We start from the raw sequence: 13,348 nt of genomic DNA on the forward strand, positions 1-13,348 counted from the left end.
AATTCCAGTTCATGGAAAACTGCATCCCAATTCCAGTTCATGGAAAACTGCATCCCAATCCCAGTTCATGGAAAACTGCATCCCAATTCCAGTTCATGGAAAACTGCATCCCAATTCCAGTTCATGGAAAACTGCATCCCAATCCCAGTTCATGGAAAACTGCATCCCAATCCCAGTTCATGGAAAACTGCATCCCAACCCTCCCCTTTTCTCCCTGAAGTGTTCACCATTTCACTCCACCAGGATGTAAAAGCATTAGATAGGTGTATCCGTCTGGGTACTAAAGCATTAGATAGGTGTATCAGTCTGTACTAAAGCAGTAGATAGGTGTATCAGTCTGAGTACTAAAATCATTAGATAGGTGTATCAGTCTGTGTCCTAAAGCATTAGATATGTATCAGTCTGTGTCCTAAAGCATTAGATAGGTGTATCAGTCTGTGTCCTAAAGCATTAGATAGGTGTATCAGTCTGGGTACTAAAGCATTAGATAGGTGTATCAGTCTGTGTCCTAAATCATTAGATAGGTGTATCAGTCTGTGTCCTAAAGCATTAGATAGGTGTATCAGTCTGTGTCCTAAAGCATTAGATAGGTGTATCAGTCTGGGTACTAAAGCATTAGATAGGTGTATCAGTCTGTGTCCTAAAGCATTAGATAGGTGTATCAGTCTGGGTACTAAAGCATTAGATAGGTGTATCCGTCTGGGTACTAAAGCATTAGATAGGTGTATCCGTCTGGGTACTAAAGCATTAGATAGGTGTATCAGTCTGGGTACTAAAGCAGTAGATAGGTGTATCAGTCTGAGTACTAAAATCATTAGATAGGTGTATCAGTCTGTGTCCTAAATCATTAGATAGGTGTATCCGTCTGTGTACTAAAGCATTAGATAGGTGTATCAGTCTGGGTACTAAAGCAGTAGATAGGTGTATCAGTCTGAGTACTAAAATCATTAGATAGGTGTATCAGTCTGTGTCCTAAAGCATTAGATAGGTGTATCCGTCTGGGTACTAAAGCATTAGATAGGTGTATCAGTCTGGGTACTAAAGCAGTAGATAGGTGTATCAGTCTGAGTACTAAAATCATTAGATAGGTGTATCAGTCTGTGTCCTAAAGCATTAGATAGGTGTATCAGTCTGTGTCCTAAAGCATTAGATAGGTGTATCAGTCTGTGTCCTAAAGCATTAGATAGGTGTATCAGTCTGGGTACTAAAGCATTAGATAGGTGTATCAGTCTGTGTCCTAAATCATTAGATAGGTGTATCAGTCTGTGTCCTAAAGCATTAGATAGGTGTATCAGTCTGTGTCCTAAAGCATTAGATAGGTGTATCCAGTCTGGGTACTAAAGCATTAGATAGGTGTATCAGTCTGTGTCCTAAAGCATTAGATAGGTGTATCAGTCTGGGTACTAAAGCATTAGATAGGTGTGTATCCGTCTGGGTACTAAAGCATTAGATAGGTGTATCCGTCTGGGTACTAAAGCAGTAAGGTGTATCAGTCTGGGTACTAAAGCAGTAGATAGGTGTATCAGTCTGGGTACTAAAATCATTAGATAGGTGTATCAGTCTGTGTCCTAAAGCATTAGATAGGTGTATCCGTCTGGGTACTAAAGCATTAGATAGGTGTATCAGTCTGGGTACTAAAGCAGTAGATAGGTGTATCAGTCTGGTACTAAAATCATTAGATAGGTGTATCAGTCTGTGTCCTAAAGCATTAGATAGGTGTATCAGTCTGTGTCCTAAAGCATTAGATAGGTGTATCAGTCTGTGTCCTAAAGCATTAGATAGGTGTATCAGTCTGGGTACTAAAGCATTAGATAGGTGTATCAGTCTGTGTCCTAAATCATTAGATAGGTGTATCAGTCTGTGTCCTAAAGCATTAGATAGGTGTATCAGTCTGTGTCCTAAAGCATTAGATAGGTGTATCAGTCTGGGTACTAAAGCATTAGATAGGTGTATCAGTCTGTGTCCTAAAGCATTAGATAGGTGTATCAGTCTGGGTACTAAAGCATTAGATAGGTGTATCCGTCTGGGTACTAAAGCATTAGATAGGTGTATCCGTCTGGGTACTAAAGCATTAGATAGGTGTATCAGTCTGGGTACTAAAGCAGTAGATAGGTGTATCAGTCTGAGTACTAAAATCATTAGATAGGTGTATCAGTCTGTGTCCTAAAGCATTAGATAGGTGTATCCGTCTGGGTACTAAAGCATTAGATAGGTGTATCAGTCTGGGTACTAAAGCAGTAGATAGGTGTATCAGTCTGGGTACTAAAAATCATTAGATAGGTGTATCAGTCTGTGTCCTAAAGCATTAGATAGTGTATCCGTCTGGGTACTAAAGCATTAGATAGGTGTATCAGTCTGGGTACTAAAGCAGTAGATAGGTGTATCAGTCTGAGTACTAAAATCATTAGATAGGTGTATCAGTCTGTGTCCTAAAGCATTAGATAGGTGTATCAGTCTGTGTCCTAAAGCATTAGATAGGTGTATCAGTCTGTGTCCTAAAGCATTAGATAGGTGTATCAGTCTGGGTACTAAAGCATTAGATAGGTGTATCAGTCTGTGTACTAAATCATTAGATAGGTGTATCAGTCTGTGTCCTAAAGCATTAGATAGGTGTATCAGTCTGTGTCCTAAAGCATTAGATAGGTGTATCAGTCTGGGTACTAAAGCATTAGATAGGTGTATCAGTCTGTGTCCTAAAGCATTAGATAGGTGTATCAGTCTGGGTACTAAAGCATTAGATAGGTGTATCCGTCTGGGTACTAAAGCATTAGATAGGTGTATCCGTCTGGGTACTAAAGCAGTAGATAGGTGTATCAGTCTGTGTCCTAAAGCATTAGATAGGTGTATCAGTCTGTGTCCTAAAGCATTAGATAGGTGTATCAGTCTGTGTCCTAAATCATTAGATAGGTGTATCAGTCTGTGTCCTAAATCATTAGATAGGTGTATCAGTCTGTGTCCTAAAGCATTAGATAGGTGTATCAGTCTGGGTACTAAAGCATTAGATAGGTGTATCAGTCTGGGTACTAAATCATTAGATAGGTGTATCAGTCTGTGTCCTAAAGCATTAGATAGGTGTATCAGTCTGGGTACTAAAGCATTAGATAGGTGTATCAGTCTGGGTACTAAAGCATTAGATAGGTGTATCAGTCTGGGTACTAAAGCATTAGATAGGTGTATCAGTCTGGGTACTAAAGCATTAGATAGGTGTATCAGTCTGGGTACTAAAGCATTAGATAGGTGTATCAGTCTGGGTACTAAAGCATTAGATAGGTGTATCAGTCTGGGTACTAAAGCATTAGATAGGTGTATCAGTCTGGGTACCTAAAGCATTAGATATGTGTATCAGTCTGGGTACTAAAGCATTAGATAGGTGTATCAGTCTGGGTACTAAAGCATTAGATAGGTGTATCAGTCTGGGTACTAAAGCATTAGATAGGTGTATCAGTCATTAGATAGGTGTATCCAGTCTGGGTACTAAAGCATTAGATAGGTGTATCAGTCTGGGTACTAAAGCATTAGATAGGTGTATCAGTCTGTGTCAGTCTGGGTACTAAAGCATTAGATAGGTGTATCAGTCTGGGTACTAAAGCATTAGATAGGTGTATCAGTCTGGGTACTAAAGCATTAGATAGGTGTATCAGTCTGGGTAAACTAAAGCATCATTAGATAGGTGTATCAGTCTGGGTACTAAAGCATTAGATAGGTGTATCAGTCTGGGTACTAAAGCATTAGATAGGTGTATCAGTCTGGGTACTAAATCATTAGATAGGTGTATCAGTCTGGGTACTAAAGCATTAGATAGGTGTATCAGTCTCAGTACTAAAGCATTAGATAGGTGTATCAGTCTGGGTACTAAAGCATTAGATAGGTGTATCAGTCGGGTACTAAAGCATTAGATAGGTGTATCAGTCTAGGTACTAAAGCATTAGATAGGTGTATCAGTCTGGGTACTAAATCATTAGATAGGTGTATCAGTCTGGGTACTAAAGCATTAGATAGGTGTATCAGTCTGGGTACTAAAGCATTAGATAGGTGTATCAGTCTGGGTACTAAAGCATTAGATAGGTGTATCAGTACAAGCATTAGATAGGTGTATCAGTCTGGTACTAAAGCATTAGATAGGTGTATCAGTCTGGGTACTAAAGCATTAGATAGGTGTATCAGTCTGGGTACTAAAGCATTAGATAGGTGTATCAGTCTGGGTACTAAAGCATTAGATAGGTGTATCAGTCTGGGTACTAAAGCATTAGATAGGTGTATCAGTCTGGGTACTAAAGCATTAGATAGGTGTAATTATTCGGGTACTAAAGCAATAGATAGGTGTATCAGTCTGGGCACCAGCTACTAGATAGGTGTATCAGTCTGGGTACTAAAGCATTAGATAGGTGTATCAGTCTGGGTACTAAACACTAGATAGGTGTATCAGTCTGGGTACTAAAGCATTAGATAGGTATCAGTCTGGGTACTAAAGATTAGATAGTGTATCAGTCTGGGTATCAAAGCATTAGATAGGTGTATCAGTCTGGGTACTAAAGCATTAGATAGGTGTATCAGTCTGGGTACTAAAGCATTAGATAGGTGTATCAGTCTGGGTACTAAAGCATTAGATAGGTGTATCAGTCTGGGTACCTAAAGCATTAGATAGGTGTATCAGTCTGGGTACTAAAATCAATAATAATAGCATAGGTGTATCAGTCTGGGTACTAAAGCATTAGATAGGTGTATCAGTCTGGGTACTAAAGCATTAGATAGGTGTATCAGTCTGGGGTACTAAAGCATTAGTATCAGTCTAGTAGGTATCAGTCTGGGTACTCAAAGCATTAGATAGGTGTATCAGTCTGGGTACTAAAGCATTAGATAGGTGTATCAGTCTGGGTACTAAAGCATTAGATAGGTATCAGTCTGGGTACTAAAGCATTAGATAGGTGTATCAGTCTGGGTACCAAAGCATTAGATAGGTGTATCAGTCTGGGTACTAAAGCATTAGATAGGTGCATCAGTCTGGGTACTAAAGTCTGGGGTACCATTAGATAGGTGTATCAGTCTGGGTACTAAAGCATTAGATAGTGTGAATTGGGCCCGGGCACCAAAGTGTATCAGTCTGGGTAACAAAGCATTAGATAGGTGTATCAGTCTGGGTACTAAAGCATTAGATAGGTGTATCAGTCTGGGTACCACATTTAGATAGGTATCAGTCTGGGTACCAAAGCATTAGATAGGTGTATCAGTCTGGGTACTAAAGCATTAGATAGGTGTATCAGTCTGGGTACCAAAGCATTAGATAGGTGTATCAGTCTGGGTACCAGCTATTAGATAGGTGTATCAGTCTGGGTATCAGTCTAAAGCATTAGATAGGTGTATCAGTCTGGGTACTAAAGCATTAGATAGGTGTATCAGTCTGGGTACTACTGAAGCATTAGATAGGTAGGTGTAGTCAGTCTGGCACTAAAGCATTAGATAGGTGTATCAGTCTGGGTACTAAAGCATTAGATAGGTGTATCAGTCTGGGTACTAAAGCATTAGATAGGTGTAGCATTAGATAGGTATCAGTCTGGGTACTACTAATCAGTCTGGGCATTAGATAGGTGTATCAGTCTGGGTACTAAAGCATTAGATAGGTGTATCAGTCTGGTACTAAAGCATTAGATAGGTGTATCAGTCTGGGTACTAAAGCATTAGATAGGTGTATCAGTCTGGGTACTAAAGCATTAGATAGGTGTATCAGTCATTAGATAGGGTACTGGGTACCAAAGCATAGATAGGCATCAGGTGTATCAGTCTGGGTACTAAAGCATTAGATAGGTGTATCAGTCTGGGTACTAAAGCATTAGATAGGGTGTGTCAGTCTGGGTACTAAAGCATTAGATAGGTGTATCAGTCTGGGTACTAAAGCATTAGATAGGTGTATCAGTCTGGGTACTAAAAGCAGTCTTAGATAGGTGTATCAGTCTGGGTACTAAAGCATTAGATAGGTGTATCAGTCTGTGTCCTAAAGCATTAGATAGTGTATCAGTCTGGGTACTAAAGCATTAGATAGGTGTATCAGTCTGTGTCCTAAAGCATTAGATAGGTGTATCAGTCTGGGTACTAAAGCATTAGATAGGTGTATCAGTCTGGGTACTAAAGCAATAGATAGGTGTATCAGTCTGTGTCCTCAAATCATCAGTCTGGGTGCCACCTTTCTTCCAACAATTCAGTCAACCAGTCCAGACTTGGAGGAGAATGGGAGAGAATGGGAGATGGGCCCTGTCCAAAAATGCACCATTTTATAACGGCACTCGTATAAGGCCTGGCATATTGAATGTGAACGCATGTACCCTGAAGAGTTCTGAATGTATGTGTTACATGGCCTCAAATCTCCCTCTCTCCTGACAAGTCAACTTGTCAGAAATCACGGGATTCAATAGACGGCATTTTCGACACCCTTGGATTTGAGGCTCCTCCTACCTTTACGTGTACAGCTGGTGGAGGCGTCGCCCACTCTATGTCATTAATGACGGCTGTAGCAGTGCCCTCTGAAAGGCAACCAGAACCAGGGAGTGTTTCTACCACTGATCTCCTCCTGCCCTCCTGGATACATTCCCCAGGGTACTGGGGTGGGGCCGTGGGCGGACGGCTGTGGGGGGAACAAACCAAAAGGATTACAGCACAGACAGGGATTGTCCAATAGGATATCCTCTCTGGGAGACACTAGCCAATGGTATTACGGAGCAGCATAAGGACCAACCAATAGATCCTTCCCAGCCTGCTGCTTTCACACACTGGGGTAGGTACCTGTCTCACCTGTAATACCAACAGACTGGGGGTAGGTACCTGTCTCAGCTGGTGACTACTAACACACTGGGGTAGGTACCTGTCTCACCTGGGGACTACCAACACACTGGGGTAGGTACCTGTCTCACCTGGTGACTACTAACACACTGGGTAGGTTCTGCTCGTCTCAACCTGGAGACTACTAACACACTGGGTAGGTACCTGTCTCACCTGGTGACTACTAACACACTGGGGTAGGTGCCTGTCTCACCTGGTGACTACTAACACACTGGGGTAGGTACCGGTCTCACCTGGTGACTACTAACACACTGGGTTAGGTGCCTGTCTCACCTGGGGGACTACTAACACACTGGGGCAGGTACCTGTCTCACCCCTGACAACTACTAACACACTGGGGTAAGTGACTGTCTTACCTAGGGGACTGCTTACACACACTGGGGTAGGTGTTACAAAGGGCTGTCTTCCAGGTGCCTTCCACATCCAGGTAGACACAGGGCCGGTCTCTGCTGGGCTCAGTCTTGGGCCCACCGGTTCATGCTCAAGGGCCAGCCGTCCATCCACCTGAAGTAGCCGTCGTCTGAAAAACAAACCACTACAGCTGTAGAGTCAGTTGGTAGAGCACGGCGCTCCCAACGTCACTCTCATGGGTTTGATTCCTGCTGGCACCGCCCTGACGCATCTGAACTCCATGTTACATTACAGTACTCCAGCCTTTCCTGACGATCTGAACTCCATGTTACATTTACAGTACACTAGCCTTTCCTGATGATCTGAACTCCATGTTACATTACAGTACTAGCCTTTCCCCAAGCGATCTGAACTCCATGTTATATTACAGTACACTAGCCTTTCCTGACAATCTGAATCCCATGTTATATTACAGTACTATACTATAGTATTACTACAACCAGTCTCTATCACCCCTCAGATACTATAGTATTACTACAACCAGTCTCTATCACCCCTCAGATACTATAGTATTACTGATGTACCAACCAGTCTCTATCACCCCTCAGATACTATAGTATTACTGATGTACCAACCAGTCTCTATCACCCCTCAGATACTATAGTATTACTACAACCAGTCTCTATCACCCCTCAGATACTATAGTATTACTACAACCAGTCTCTATCACCCCTCAGATACTATAGTATTACTACAACCAGTCTCTATCACCCCTCAGATACTATAGTATTACTACAACCAGTCTCTATCACCCCTCAGATACTATAGTATTACTACAACCAGTCTCTATCACCCCTCAGATACTATAGTATTACTGATGTACCAACCAGTCTCTATCACCCCTCAGATACTATAGTATTACTGATATAACAACCAGTCTCTATCACCCCTCAGATACTATAGTAATACTGATGTACCAACCAGTCTCTATCACCCCTCAGATACTATAGTATTACTACAACCAGTCTCTATCACCCCTCAGATACTATAGTATTACTGATGTACCAACCAGTCTCTATCACCCCTCAGATACTATAGTATTACTGTAACCAGTCTCTATCACCCCTCAGATACTATAGTATTACTTATGCTCCATCATGTCTTGAGTATAGATATGTTCCAAGTTTCACCCAGAATCCAACAGTACCAATAACCTGCCTGTTCTGAGGAGGAGCCCGTTGCACCTGAAGAGACAGCTAGTACTGTACCTCATTCCTATTGAGTCCAATCCACAGTGGTGTCTGCAGCTTCAGAGCCTGCAGCTCCAGGTAGGCTACTGACAGTTCATCCAGGGTGCTAGCCAGCTGGCCCTCCTCAGCCTCACACTGCATCCGGGCTTCGGGCCATGTCCTGTTCTGGGGCAGCACCTTGTAGGAGTCGTTGGCCAGCTTCACCCAGCCTCTAGGTAACACTGTCGGTGTCGGGACTGGGATGCCTGAGTCTAGGAGGACAGAGCAACACTTAGTCACATTACAAATCACAGGGCCGAGGATGGAGACAAAAAGGAGGAGGAAGAAGAGGATGAAGAGTAGGGGAGAGAAAGAAGGAGAGAGCGAGAGAAGAGGAGGAGAATGTCTGTTCTCACCAACTTTACGCTGACAGATGAAGCCGTGTGGTTCGTTGCAGGACCTGATTTCCCATTTTCCCAAGATGGAGGAGGAACTGGCCATCACAATACACTGTGAGACAAAGATGATCAATATCGACAACATTCACAGTCACAGACTTAATTCCCTCATATCCTAGAGCTTTGAGCAAAATGTAAGTCTAGCACTTTAAATAATACATTATTAATATGTTATTATATCCGATTTATTGTGTGTAATTCTCATTTTGAATGGTGATAGTTAGTTTAAATTGATCTTACCCGACTAGCCTGAGAGGAAAGCATATCCATGTACCACTACAATTAGAAATGGTATACGTTAGTGGTATTCATTAGAAATTGTTCTAGAGATAAAGTAAACGATGGGGATTTAATCAGTAATGTTTCAGTATAATGTAAGCGATAGGGATTTAGTCAATGTGTTTCAGTATAATATGTATTTAAACATATGTACAGTAGGCCTGTCGGTGTGTATACAAAATGTTTAGCTGGTGAAAGTATACCCCTTGTATTCACATTTTGCTGTTTAAAATTACATTAATTGTTTTGTCAAAAATGTTCAAGCACATTTGGTTGGAAATCTTTGATGGAAGCAATATTCAAACTGTTTCTTCTCATTTTTTCAGCAGATTAAGTCAGGATTGAGACTGGGCCACATTGCTCTTTTTATTGGAAGCCATTCTGGTGTGTCTTTGTACATGTGTGTAATTGGATTTCTTGTCCTAGGATAGTTGAGAATGCTTGTTCCTGGGATAGTGCCGAGGGCTTTCCTTCAGATAGTCCCAGGGCTGCTATCCCTGGGATAGTCCCAGGGCTTTCTTGTCCCTGGGATAGTCCCAGGGCTTTCTTGTTCCTGGGATAGTCCCAGGGTTTCTTGTTCCTGGGATAGTCCCAGGGCTTTCTTGTTCCTGGGATAGTCCCAGGGCTTTCTTGTTCCTGGGATAGTCCCAGGGCTTTCTTGTTCCTGGGATAGTCCCAGGGCTTTCTTGTTCCTGGGATAGTCCCAGGGCTTTCTTGTTCCTGGGATAGTCCCAGGGTATCTTGTCCCTGGGATAGTCCCAGGGCTTTCTTGTCCCTGGGATAGTCCCATGCTATCTTGTTCCTGGGATAGTCCCATGCTTTATTGTCCCTGGATAGTCCCAGGGTTTCTTGTTCCTGGGATAGTCCCAGGGTTTCTTGGTCCCTGGGATAGTCCCAGGGTTTCTTGGTCCCTGGGATAGTCCCAGGGTTTCTTGGTCCCTGGGATAGTCCCAGGGTTTCTTGTTCCTGGGAAAGTCCCAGGGTTTCTTGTCCCAGGGTTTCTTGTTCCTGGGATAATTTTGGTTTCTTGATCCTGGGATGAGTCCCGGGGTTTCTTGGTCCCTGGGATGTCAGGGTTTCTTGGTCCCTGGATAGTCCAGGGTTTCTTGGCCTCCTGGGGATAGTCCCAGAGTTCTCCAGAAGACAGAGGTAATCTTTCCTATTCTTTTTACCTGGGCTCTGCTCATGGCATGTCTTTGATCCTGACACCTTCCCCAAGGGCATTGACCGTAGTCTGGGGTGTTTCCAACAGTATGATCTCTGGGGTGTTTCCAACCCATTATGAACTCTAGGGTGTTTCCAACCAGTATAACGAACTCTGGGAATTGTTTCCAACCAGTATGAACTCTGGGTGTTTCCAGCCAGTATGAACTCTGGGGTGTTTCCAACCAGTATGAACTCTGGGGTGTTTCCAACCAGTATGAACTCTGGGGTGTTTCCAACCAGTATGACTCTGGGGTGTTTCAACCAGTATGATCTCTGGGGTGTTTCCAACCAGTATGATCTCTGGGGTGTTTCCAACCAGTATGAACTCTGGGGTGTTTCCAACCAGTATGATCTCTGGGGTGTTTCCAACCAGTATGAGATCTGGGGTGTTTCCAACCAGTATGAGATCTGGGTGTTTCCAACCAGTATGATCTCTGGGGCAAGCCAGGGGTCAGCTTGTCAACCAGTATGAACTCTGGGGTGTTTCCACCAAGTATGAACTCTGGGGTGTTTCAACCAGTATGAACTCTGGGGTGTTTCCAGACAGTATGAACTCTGGGGTGTTTCCACCAAGTATGAACTCTGGGGTGTTCGAGACAGTCATGACCCTCCTCTGGGGTGCTTCCAGACAGTATGCCCTCTGGGGTGTTTCCAGACAGTATGACTCAGTGTTTCCAGACAGTATGACCTCTGGGGTGTTTCCAGACAGTATGACCTCTGGGTGTCTGACAGTATGACCTCTGGGGTGTTTCCAAATTCTGTATGGCTCCTCTAGTCATTTCCAACCAGTATGATCTCTGGGGTGTTTCCAACCAGTATGATCTCTGGGGTGTTTCCAACCAGTATGATCTCTGGGGTGTTTCCAACCAGTATGATCTCTGGGGTGTTTCCAACCAGTATGATCTCTGGGGTGTTTCCAACCAGTATGATCTCTGGGGTGTTTCCAACCAGTATGATCTCTGGGGTGTTTCCAGACAGTATGATCTCTGGGGTGTTTCCAACCAGTATGAACTCTGGGGTGTTTCCAACCAGTATGATCTCTGGGGTGTTTCCAACCAGTATGATCTCTGGGGTGTTTCCAACCAGTATGATCTCTGGGGTGTTTCCAACCAGTATGATCTCTGGGGTGTTTCCAACCAGTATGATCTCTGGGGTGTTTCCAACCAGTATGATCTCTGGGGTGTTTCCAACCAGTATGATCTCTGGGGTGTTTCCAACCAGTATGATCTCTGGGGTGTTTCCACCAAGTATGATCTCTGGGGTGTTTCCAACCAGTATGATCTCTGGGGTGTTTCCAACCAGTATGAACTCTGGGGTGTTTCCAACCAGTATGACCTCTGGGGTGTTTCCAACCAGTATGATCTCTGGGGTGTTTCCAACCAGTATGATCTCTGGGGTGTTTCCAACCAGTATGATCTCTGGGGTGTTTCCACCAAGTATGAACTCTGGGGTGTTTCTACCAAGTATGATCTCTGGGGTGTTTCCAGACAGTATGACCTCTGGGGTGTTTCCAGACCAGTATGATCTCTGGGGTGTTTCCAGACAGTATGACCTCTGGGGTGTTTCCAGACCAGTATGACCTCTGGGGTGTTTCCAGACAGTATGACCTCTGGGGTGTTTCCAGACAGTATGATCTCTGGGGTGTTTCCAACCAGTATGATCTCTGGGGTGTTTCCAACCAGTATGATCTCTGGGGTGTTTCCAACCAGTATGATCTCTGGGGTGTTTCCAACCAGTATGACCTCTGGGGTGTTTCCAACCAGTATGATCTCTGGGGTGTTTCCAACCAGTATGATCTCTGGGGTGTTTCCAACCAGTATGATCTCTGGGGTGTTTCCAACCAGTATGACCTCTGGGGTGTTTCCAACCAGTATGATCTCTGGGGTGTTTCCAGACAGTATGACCTCTGGGGTGTTTCCAACCAGTATGATCTCTGGGGTGTTTCCAACCAGTATGATCTCTGGGGTGTTTCCAGACAGTATGATCTCTGGGGTGTTGATCTCTGGTGTTTCAACCAGTATGATCTCTGGGGTGTTTCCAACCAGTATGATCTCTGGGGTGTTTCCAACCAGTATGATCTCTGGGGTGTTTCCAACCAGTATGATCTCTGGGGTGTTTCCAACCAGTATGATCTCTGGGGTGTTTCCAACCAAGTATGACCTCTGGGGTGTCTTCCAACCAGTATGATCTCTGGGGTGTTTCCAACCAGTATGACCTCTGGGGTGTTTCCAACCAGTATGATCTCTGGGGTGTTTCCAACCAGTATGATCTCTGGGGTGTTTCCAGACAGTATGACCTCTGGGGTGTTTCCAGACAGTATGACCTCTGGGGTGTTTCCAACCAGTATGATCTCTGGGGTGTTTCCAGACGGTCAGTATGATCTCTGGGGTGTTTCCAACCAGTATGATCTCTGGGGTGTTTCCAACCAGTATGACCTCTGGGGTGTTTCCAACCAGTATGACCTCTGGGGTGTTTCCAACCAGTATGATCTCTGGGGTGTTTCCAACCAGTATGACCTCTGGGGTGTTTCCAGCCAGTATGACCTCTGGGGTGTTTCCAACCAGTATGATCTCTGGGGTGTTTCCAGACAGTATGACCTCTGGGGTGTTTCCAGACAGTATGACCTCTGGGGTGTTTCCAACCAGTATGACCTCTGGGGTGTTTCCAACAGTATGATCTCTGGGGTGTTTCCAACCAGTATGATCTCTGGGGTGTTTCCAACCAGTATGACCTCTGGGGTGTTTCCAACCAGTATGACCTCTGGGGTGTTTCCAACCAGTATGATCTCTGGGGTGTTTCCAACCAGTATGACCTCTGGGGTGTTTCCAGACAGTATGACCTCTGGGGTGTTTCCAACAGTGACCTCTGGGTGTTTCCCAGTATGATCTCTGGGGTGTTTCCAACCAGTATGATCTCTGGGGTGTTTCCAGCCAGTATGACCTCTGGGGTGTTTCCAACCAGTATGACCTCTGGGGTGTTTCCAACCAGTATGAC

The 13,348-nt window shown here is 44.1% G+C and overlaps 1 protein-coding gene across 1 annotated transcript; it reads right to left on the bottom strand.

Annotated features, from left to right (window-relative positions):
• Positions 1-6,549: 6,549 nt before the first annotated feature.
• Positions 6,550-9,181, bottom strand: LOC124029921 (C-type mannose receptor 2-like; the record flags this gene model as incomplete). Its single annotated transcript, XM_046341469.1, has 4 exons — positions 9,110-9,181; positions 8,828-8,921; positions 8,451-8,683; positions 6,550-6,616 (listed from the first exon to the last, which is right to left on the bottom strand). Coding segments are annotated over exons 1-4 (424 nt in total), but the record flags the coding sequence as incomplete, so codon positions are not given.
• Positions 9,182-13,348: the final 4,167 nt, after the last annotated feature.

This window comes from Oncorhynchus gorbuscha, unplaced genomic scaffold (genome assembly GCF_021184085.1).
Source record: "Oncorhynchus gorbuscha isolate QuinsamMale2020 ecotype Even-year unplaced genomic scaffold, OgorEven_v1.0 Un_scaffold_8183, whole genome shotgun sequence".
NCBI classification, from domain to species: domain Eukaryota; kingdom Metazoa; phylum Chordata; class Actinopteri; order Salmoniformes; family Salmonidae; genus Oncorhynchus; species Oncorhynchus gorbuscha.